General features: G+C 37.3%; 2 protein-coding genes across 2 annotated transcripts; both read right to left on the bottom strand.

The window, feature by feature from the left end:
* Positions 1-1023: 1023 nt before the first annotated feature.
* Positions 1024-4428, bottom strand: LOC126592073 (riboflavin biosynthesis protein PYRR, chloroplastic-like). Its single transcript, XM_050257829.1, has 9 exons — positions 3920-4428; positions 3686-3820; positions 3378-3477; positions 3128-3253; positions 2726-3039; positions 2379-2498; positions 2015-2260; positions 1812-1937; positions 1024-1455 (listed from the first exon to the last, which is right to left on the bottom strand). The coding sequence occupies exons 1-9, from the start codon at positions 4295-4297 to the stop codon at positions 1213-1215; spliced, it is 1788 nt and encodes a 595-aa protein (XP_050113786.1). The 5' UTR covers positions 4298-4428; the 3' UTR covers positions 1024-1212.
* Positions 4429-5012: 584 nt separating this feature from the next.
* LOC126592074 (uncharacterized) lies at positions 5013-9097 on the bottom strand. The gene is made up of 8 exons (XM_050257830.1): positions 8936-9097; positions 8313-8336; positions 7959-8064; positions 7784-7852; positions 7188-7681; positions 6371-6632; positions 5516-5724; positions 5013-5393 (listed from the first exon to the last, which is right to left on the bottom strand). Exons 1-8 carry the CDS (start codon positions 8938-8940, stop codon positions 5327-5329), a joined length of 1236 nt encoding a protein of 411 aa, XP_050113787.1. The 5' UTR covers positions 8941-9097; the 3' UTR covers positions 5013-5326.
* Positions 9098-9849: the final 752 nt, after the last annotated feature.

Raw genomic sequence — 9849 nt, 5'->3', positions numbered from 1 at the left:
TTTGAGAATGATATCCTATATCATGCATCCATTTCTAATATCACTGAAGTCTTTTTTGATAAAACTCAACACCTAAATATATGTGATTTAACCGTGAATACACAAACAGAAAGACACGGAAAATGAAAGGGCAGAGAATCTGCCTCCATACTAATTAATTCCAGAACCGTGTCTTTTTCATTTGACATTAAAATTCATTAGGTAGCTCCTAGCTACCTACCCACGTGATTGTAATAATTCATAAGTTACTTGCGTTACAAGAGATAATTAAGCAGTCTTATATGGTTACGTATACAAATAATGTAGACCATTTGTTAATCATGTATAACTAAGTAGACTTAGGAACGGTTCTGAAATTTCAGAAGCCCACGCGACAATTAAAGTGGGACCCTTTCACTACAAGACTCTTCTTTTGGTATTTAAATTTTTTTTCTTCTTCTATAAATTTATGAGTATAAAACTTAGTATGAAAGTCAGTTTTGTAACACAATATCATCTACTGAACAATAGATATAGAATAATTTAAAGGAATGTATATGTTAAAAAAATGAAGGTTCAACCAAGAAAAAAAGAAAGTACATAAAAAGATAAGTATTCTTCAAAACAGAAATAGTGATGTTAAACCCACCCCCAAATCCTATTTCTCCACCCACTCTTTGATGAAAATTTTAGTGATAAATTTTCCCTGCAATAAAATGACATCTAAATCCTAAACAAAAATAATAAATAAAATAAAAACAAATCCGTCTTTATCAATCCATGTCTCTAAAAATATCTTGATCCATCTTCATTTTCTCATTTAATTCTTAGGAAAACTAACGAAAAGTCCAAAAAAACTTCTCTTTTAACGAAAAAACCATTTTTAAAAGTATAGTGAATAGTGCCAGTTAAAAGTAAAAATGTGGTTTTTCGTTAAAAGTGAACAGTACCGGAAGTGTTTTGTTAAAACTCCCTTAATTCATCTAGTTTATTCTTATATATTATCATTTATAACTTTAAATAGTGAAATTACTCTTTGAGACATTGAAAAACCAAATGGAGAAGGAATTAGGAAGGGTGATGATGATAGAACCTTCATCACCTAGAGAGAATCAGTACACGCAGTACATGCTCCTCTCAGTATTGCAAAAGGAACAATAAAGTTACAGGAGGGAATCAAATCAATACAAATATATCATTTGTTACAAATTATATTACTACGCAGTACATGCTCTAACTGGACGTAGGAGACTCACCAAGAAACTCTGATCTCAACTGCATTAAAAGCCTGCCCAGATAATTTAGCCCTTCTCCATCCCGACCTCCTCCCCAGAAAAGATCATGCGGTGATGCTTCAACAAGAACACATCCAGCACTTGACAGCAACATTGCATTCAAATGTGGGTATATCGAGAACTTGCATTTTAGTGCCCTATACATCACTTCAATCTTTACACTTTCCCACTCACATCTTACCTGCATAGCACACAAGACAAGTTTGAACCAAATTCAACATAAACCAAAAGTAATTGTCAACACTCCGATGATGTTAAATAATCCCGGTTTAGCATGAGTTCATTCTGCTTCTTCTCATTATTTATTATTATTATTATTATTATTAATGCATTTAACGTTGGATGCAGAAATCTTAGGTTCATGTAAAAAGATGTTAATCACTTAATATCATGATTTTATGTCTTCATTTTTATTTTTTTTCTGATTGAGAAATTCTAAGAACCATAAAGGACCACAGCATGGCATGTCATGACTAACATCACGTGTCAACACAATTGATGAACTGAAAATCCAATCAAATGCACAATGCACCATACCAAATCAGGACGCTTCCTCTGCATTGACCTTCCTATCCGTGCTGCCTCTTCCGGACTTCTGGCAGACTTGATATTTTCAACACAATCTTGTGCCACAGGATCATCCACCCCAACAAACTTCTGAGCCTGCACGTTAGTATTGTTCTGTGAGAATGACTACGTTTTGTAAGATGGAAACCAGATTCATACACAAAAGGAAATACCTGATAGTAATGCTCGACACTCAACCAAGGTTCATAATCACCACTGTCATCTGGCATCTTAATTTGGTGAGGCGAAAAATTTGAGAAAGCGCCGTATGGGTCCCATGTTTTGTAAAAGAATATGATCCTTGATTCATATGGAGTCACGGTTGGATCAATTTCAAATGTTTCATCAACTGATGGAATAACAGGGGTCACATCTGGTATGGGTTGAAGAAATCCACTTATAAGCATATCAGGTCCAACCTGTTGGTTCAAGTTCAGAAGTGCAAAATAAAAAGTCCAATCAAACGGTAGAATACTGAGTGGGGATATGAGTAGAAAGAATTTATCTCTAGAAGAAGTATCAAAAACCCACACCAACCTGTTCATAGCAGACATCAATTAGGTCAAAGGCTTGTGTCATTTCAACCATCCCGAGTTCACCCACAGGGGATGGCGCATTCTTTCCACCAATAATTTTAGGAGCAACAAATGCGAACACCTGCAATGCATTGAATGTGGCAGAAGCAAAATGCCTGTTAACAAATCCAGTTTCAACAAAGGAAAAATCTGGGATCTCCAACATAAGCGGCGGTTAAGCTTATGTACCCCTCCAGCCTACAAGAAACTACAACTATGACAACATCCCTAACTCATCAGTTTTAAGCAGACAAGAGGAGAACATCGACAAGAGTTCATAGAAAGAAATACAAGCTGGAGGAAACAAACCTTATGTATTACTCCGGATGAAATAGCAGCTGCAGCTAATGTCCCCCCACACTCCCACAAAAGTGAAAGATATCCACGATCATGGAAGTATTCCATTACTTCTCTGGGGTTTAAGATGTCAAACTCCACCACTTCAATTCCTTTTGATGCAAGATGTTTCTGGAAATGCCTTCTTGCACCCCTTTGTGTTGCAACTATAGTAGATACATCAGAGGTATCCCAAAGGTGTGCTTCCTCTGGGAGATCAAGAGTCTGTGACATTACAATCCGCATAGGCATATGTCCACCACCATGTCTTGCAGTTAGTCTTGGATCTGGTCCAAAAATTAACATAGAACATAAGAAGTCAGAACTTCCTCCTATTAACACGAATAATCACAAAGTTGAGAAAATTATACTTACTGTCCTTGCGCACTGTATTTCCTCCTACAATGACTGCATCACTTCTACCCCGCAGTTCAAACACTCGATTTCTAGACGTTTTGCTGCTGATCCATGCTGCATGTCCGCTGCTAGCAGCAATTTTTCCTGTTAGCACCCAACAAAGACTAATGACTAATCTATCAGAAGACTTGTTTAAATTCAAATTTTTAGGCCTCTTTACAGAATTGCATATTGTAATAAGTTACACTACTCCTAAAAGAAAGCTTACCATCAAGAGTCATGGCATACTTGAGAACGGAGAAGGGGACTCGAGAAGCAGCTCTACAAATTAATGGAGCATTGACAAGGAGGCATGATTTTCGTGCTTCCTGTTGGTGTTGGATCAATTATATGACATGTTAAACTCAAATGCTACTCATGTCACGCAAAAGTTTTAGTCTTGTTTTGGTAAACCACACAGTAGTTATTTCAACTGGGAGCAGAAGATCCCTGCGTAATGCCTATACTATTCGCCAAGGAATCGAAAAGAAGCGTTTCGCTAAGGTATGAAATGAGCATATTGAATTGATCAAATACCTCAATGAGTTTACTGTTGAGGTCCTCACCAAGAACATCAACTTGCAAGCCTTGACTTCTCAAAGCCCGAATGGCATTCCCTCTCAAATGCTGCAATGGATGCCTCAGCCCAATCACCACCCTTTCAATCCCTGCCTAATCCAAACAAATCAACATTCAATCATTGTTTTCTTTTCCCTTAGAAGACGACTCAGAGGGAGTTGGAAATTGAAAAGGAAGAGAAAAAGGCAAAACCTGAACGAGGGCGGAGACGGCAGAGTGGTCACCGTGGCAATCACCAGGCTCCATGTTGAGATAAGCAGTGGCGCGGCGTGAGAAATCGCCAGCTGCGTCGACGGCAAGGACCTCGGCGGGCTTGGTGCCCTGGGCGTAGAGGAATCCCTCGCCGGCGACTTTCCCGGATTTGGAGGCAATGACGCACCCGAAGTTTGGGTGGGGAGAGGTGAATCCGGCGGATCCGTCGGCCAGCTCGGCGGCTCGTCGGATGTGGGCGGCATCGAGCGCGTGGTTGCCGAGTAAATTGTTGTTACTAATACTGCTGTTGGGTGTGGCGGCGCCGCCGCTGCAGTAGACTCTCACTGGTGGCAAAGATAACGCCGCCATTGGAAGCATAGATAGATCATAGACGATACTCACCGTTCAGTCTTCCACCCTCGTGCTGTACGCAGCAGTAAGTAATACTAATAACGAACCAAATGAAGCTTAATTTTACCGCGATAAAAAATAAAATAATTAAATTGGACCTGTTTATATTTATTTTCCTTTTTAAGAAAAATAATTGGGGCTGTGATGGATAGGTTTATAGGCAATTAGATTTGGCCCATTTAGAAATATCTTAATATTGGATTGAGCTGTTGATTCAAATTCGTTGTTAGTAAGAATCTAATATAAGACATATCGCTTATAAATGAAGAAGAATACTATTAAACTGTAATAGTAAGTGGCATTGAGTTTGTCTTTTAACTCGCAATTTGCTGCAAGTACATAAATATACATCCATCGCCTGATCACATCGGATTTTTGTTCTGTGATTTCCACACTTTTCTCCCGGATACATCAAGACAGATTTGGATCCTCTTAGCCTGCTGAGCCTCTTGAACAAATCACACAGACAGTTGGATTTTGATCCTACAGCTACAATTATTATAACTTTTAGAAAACCTCCATATGTAACCATTAAATCAACGGTCTTGTGATTTGCTAAGAAGGCTCAATAGACTGAACTCAGGAGAGAATCCAAATCCCATCAAGACACAGGAAAAAGTAAATATGCAGACGAAAAAAATAAGTGCGCGAAAATCATCTGCATCAGTGAGCGAGCGAGCAATAAAACCAAAAGCATCATACCACATTTAATTATCAAAATGTGATGAACAAAATCGAATCAAATCTACTATGGCATCGTGCAACGAAATAAAAGCAAAAGCATCAAATTATTTATAATGCAGCATCCTCACGACGTCGTCGTCGTCATCGTCATCAACATTCAACAGGCACACCAAAGGGGCTAAGCTTAATTAGGTTTTATAGAATATTTATGAGTTTGATTCTCTCGGAGGAGAGATAGATTTGATAGGATAATCGAGGCAGGCGGTACAGGTCCGTCAGATGAACAGACAGAAACAACAGCTTCAGCTGCATCTATTCCTCCTCTTCTGCCTCCTCCAGCCAGTTCACCAATGGCTCCAGGGCCTTCACAAAAGTTTGCCTGCACACATTCATTTTCCGTTATTTCACAGTTACAAATAACACAATAAACCCGATGTAAACAACAAACAAACGCATTGATTATCGAACTCTGATATTTTAAAGTTGAAACAAAAAGCATACCTGCCCTTGGGGTTTGTTCCCTTGCGGAACCAATGGAGAATGGTGTCTTCTGCAAGCACATCCTCGTCATAGAGGGACTTCACAATATCAGGGAAAAGCTTCATCAGCTTAGCATCCTCATAGCACTGCATCTGAACCTTGTACATCAGTTCCAGCTCAAGCTTCCCATTCGTGCAAAAGGTGTTCAGCAGTTCCGCCCATGTTTTCACCTGCATATGTATTGTATATAAGTTAAACCATAGCCATTTATTTATGTGCACCAAGTACTATGGTGTTAGCAACTAAATAACCGATTTCTGAAAACTACAGTGATCTAATATCTCAAAGTAATCAATTTGGAGGATGGTGCGTAAAACAAGCACAGCCTTAGATCTACAAAGAACAAGCTTGGGAATATGAAAGAAACAAAACCAACAAGTTGAAATCCTAAACACATCAGATTGGAATGCTATATCTATACTACTCTAGGTAGAACAAAGTCATTCACTATCCTACATGAACATAAGAACCGATTTCTTTCTTTGAACTACATGAACAAAAGATTAAAAAAATCTTAGTTCTGTTTTTATTTGTTTTAAAGTTATACCAACTTAACTCGTCATGGTTAACTACTTAAACTCCTACATTGGTCCCTTTACGAGTGTGCCAAACCTGAACTTTAAAGCTGAAGGATGAACTCGAAAGTTTCCCATTGGATTTCCACTCTATTTTTAACTCTATATATATATATAACAAGGGGTAGAGCTGGAGAATCTCCCTCCCCTGCTAGGCTAACTACGGTTTCTTGTTTGAAATTCCAGGTCACAGAACACAGAAATTATCTAGGTATCATGCGATTATAAGACTAACGTATACCTGGCGAAGAGCTGCATTAGCATTCTGCTGCTGGTTCTTACCAGACCACTGCACAGCGTCCATAATGACATCCCACAGAATTCGCACAACTTCAACATCGGGCAATTTGGCGTCTTTAACACGCTGCTTCACAGTCTCAATGACTTCAGACATATCGGTTTCCTCTGTTATCTGGGTTGTTAAAGCAGATTTCATTTCCTTAAGCTTCACTTCGAAAATTTTCTTCTCGTTGTACTCAACTAAGGCAACTAGCCCTTCCTTTCTGAAAATTGGTAAAAATAAGCACCAAATTATGTGTCAGTTAAACAACCTTTTCATTTTGTTACAAGGTGTGAATATCACAAAATGGATGTTCAAGTTAACACATACTTCACATGAAACCCATCAATGAGCAATTGACAATTAAAAATCACATCAACATTTACGTTAAGATGTATTATCATGGAGTGACAAACCAAAGGGACTACTAGGTAAGAATACTTTCAACGCATAATCAAATTTCATATTAAAATTGACTGATGATAATGACTACACGAAAATCAACTAATTTTATATCTTAAGAGAAAAACAAAAACTCTTAAATATATTTCAGAGATCATACAGAAAGATGAATCAACTATAAGACAAAATCTAGCAACTAAAACATTGCAGTTGGCTGAACAAATCAGGGATTGCAGGTACTTCAGAATCTCAGTCATCCAAATTGTATAAAGATACTACAGGACATCAAAAGCATCAGCTATATCTTAAAAAAACAAAAATGAGTCTTATCTGACAAGCTGGTCCATAATAAAATTCTATAACAGATCAAACTTACGTGAAATGCTCAGAGAAACTCTCTTCGGTTCTCTTTGCGGAAGGGAAGAATTCCAAAAGATTGTCCTCCACTTTACCCCGCTTCAGAATGGAAATCAAATCATCAAGACTATTATCAATCAAATACTCCTTGAAAAACTCAGTAATGAACGATAGAACTAGCCCTTTGCCAACAAGATTATCCTTGAGCATTGGCTGGAACACCGTTTCTGGTGGAAGTCCTGACAGCTTCTGAGAGAATGCAAGTGCTGTGAAAATAGCCAGCTTCTTCCTTTCATTTTCCTCAAAAAGCTCCAACGATTGAAGGAATCGTCGCATAACATTTTCGAGATTCTTAATCAGAAATGGCCTCCGCCTCAAAATTTTCTGAATGTAGATAACCGATGGCAAGATGAGTTCACGTGTAGGCTCAGACTCTAGTACAGAGTAAGGGTGGCGCTCCCCCTCATCAGGTTTTGTTGTTCCAGGTTGTGTACGGCCTCCAGTGAAAACAACCTACAGTAAATCCTCCAGTCAATTTTATACCACATCACAAACACTTTATCTAAGGTAGCATCCACAAGAAACAAAAAGTGCCTAGAGTATTATGAAGCTTGCCTCAAAAAAGGTGTCACCGTATCTTGAGAAGTTAAGGTCTGAAGATTCAATGCTCTTGGCAATAAGTTCCTGCACAAAGCAGATACTTGTTAGTTTTAACAGATAATTAAGTAATAAGTACGCACATGCATACAGATACAAATGATAAGATCATTTATGCATAACTAAATGTTACCAGATCACCAGCATTATCCAGATAAATCTGGACCACTGCATCCGCAAAAGCTGCAGGGTCCAGCGGCGCTGCAATATTCCGTTTGCGGGTTTTAATCCGCGTGCCACTGTAATCACATTGCCAGCATAATCAATTTCATTTAATTGAGTAGAGGCTGATGCAACAACACATTTTACCTTCTTTACAAAAGGTCATAGGTTATAACTAACTAAAATTGATAAAAGTTCCTTCTTTAACAAACAATATAGTTATCAGTTAGATAAACCTTGATTCTGAAACGTAAGAATAACATGAAAGCATATACGAAGAACACAGAGGGTAAATCTGATGAGACAAAATATGACGAAGACTTACCCAAGAGTGGGTCTCTCCTTCGAGCTGCAGGTACAAAAAGACAGAAAATCTCAATTAGTATAATTTAATGACTATTTAGCTATAAATTTCTAACCTTCACAACCCAGATAAATTTATTAAGAAGACCAATTGTGAAGACCTTTCAAAAATTATAATTTACGTTCTGTATAAAGGCAAAAGTGCAAAACCTAACACTAAAAGTTTCAGTTTTACCTGACCCCCACCACCCAAGCAAAAAGGAAAAGATTTACAATTTCACTACAATTAACATCCTAATTCACACCACAAGAAACTGGATCAAAACGAAAAAGGAACAGAAAAACAAGAAATACATCTCAAATTTGGATTAATTCCAGAAAGACCCAAATAATAATAAAGTAAATGTAACATATAAAGAGCAACCAAAAAGATTGAGCAAAACCCTCAACGAAATTCCAACCTAAACAAAGAATCCAATCAAAGAAACAAAATTTCCACGAAAAATCCGATTTTTAGGTAAATAACCAGATCTGTGACTCAAAACATACAAACTTTTCAATAAGATTTTAACCTAAAACGCAGAGATCAAACAGTAGAAATAGAACGGAAAGATCGATAGAGAGAGATGAAGAGAGAGAAGGTACCTCATAAACCAAGACGAAGAGGGATCGGAGGGCGGTGAGGTCTCTGAGCGTCGAGAGCTTTTTTCGAAGAGAGAGGCGAGAGGGAGTGGGAAAGAGTTATGAGAAGAGGGGTGATGCGGTTTTGGTCCCTGGACACTGATATTTATGAGAGAGAGAGAGAGAGAGAGAGGAACAAAAAACAAAAAGCAAAAACAAAACCAAAAGTAGTTTCAACTACAAGGCGACTTGAGGTTACAAGTTACAACTTACAAGGTACAAACTAATTTATCAGTCATTCAATACTACGATTTAACGGTATTTTTTTTCATTTAAAAGTGAGAGGTTCTATATTTGAATCTCAGGAATAACGAATTCGATATCAAATTAAGCTGTCCATTATGTAGCTTAACCAAATCTCTCCTCCTCTTAATGTAAAAATATCGATGTACTTATAAAAAATAAAAAAAAATAAATACTAATTTATCTAGAGAGACTCTTTTTTTTTTTTTGAGTGAAGTTAATTTAGAGAGACTTTTTTAAATTGAGATTTTTTATGGACTAATTTAACGTAATTTTCATGCTTATATTATAAAATATTATGCAAAAGTATAAAGTGATAGGAAGTTCTTAAAGGAATTTCGCTTTTGAGAGTCTCTTTAACATGGAATATTCCGTGATCGTGACCGTTTATCGTATATCATGCGGTCAGAAATCATTTCAAAATTTAAAATTTAAAGTTAAATATAAATAATACCGAACGAAAATTGATCGCACGATGAACGATGAATGGTCACAACCACATAATCCAGCGAGAATCCTTTTCCCTTTTAACATTTCTCATTTCTCAATTAACTGTGTTCTTTTAAAACTTTTTTTCTCATTTTCTTCAAAAACAAAAAACAAAAAAAAAAAACTTTTTTTCTCGTTACATGTTC

Source organism: Malus sylvestris, chromosome 12, assembly GCF_916048215.2.
Source record: "Malus sylvestris chromosome 12, drMalSylv7.2, whole genome shotgun sequence".
NCBI lineage: Eukaryota > Viridiplantae > Streptophyta > Magnoliopsida > Rosales > Rosaceae > Malus > Malus sylvestris.
The sequence above is the reverse complement of the archived record's forward strand: the minus strand, read 5'-3'. Positions and strand labels throughout refer to the sequence as shown.

Excerpts from the sequence above, each read along its gene's own strand:
- LOC126592074 (XM_050257830.1), bottom strand. Across the intron at positions 8,065-8,312 it reads AAGGAGAGACCCACTCTTGG|TGGCACGCGGATTAAAACCC; the intron begins GTAAGTCTTCGT and ends ATGTGATTACAG. Across the intron at positions 7,682-7,783 it reads ACGGTGACACCTTTTTTGAG|GTTGTTTTCACTGGAGGCCG; the intron begins GCAAGCTTCATA and ends GATTTACTGTAG.
- LOC126592073 (XM_050257829.1), bottom strand. The coding sequence starts at position 4,297 with ATGCTTCCAATGGCGGCGTTATCTTTGCCACCAGTGAGAGTCTACTGC. Across the intron at positions 3,254-3,377 it reads GTATGCCATGACTCTTGATG|GAAAAATTGCTGCTAGCAGC; the intron begins GTAAGCTTTCTT and ends GGGTGCTAACAG. Across the intron at positions 3,040-3,127 it reads AAATACAGTGCGCAAGGACA|ATCCAAGACTAACTGCAAGA; the intron begins GTAAGTATAATT and ends TTTTTGGACCAG.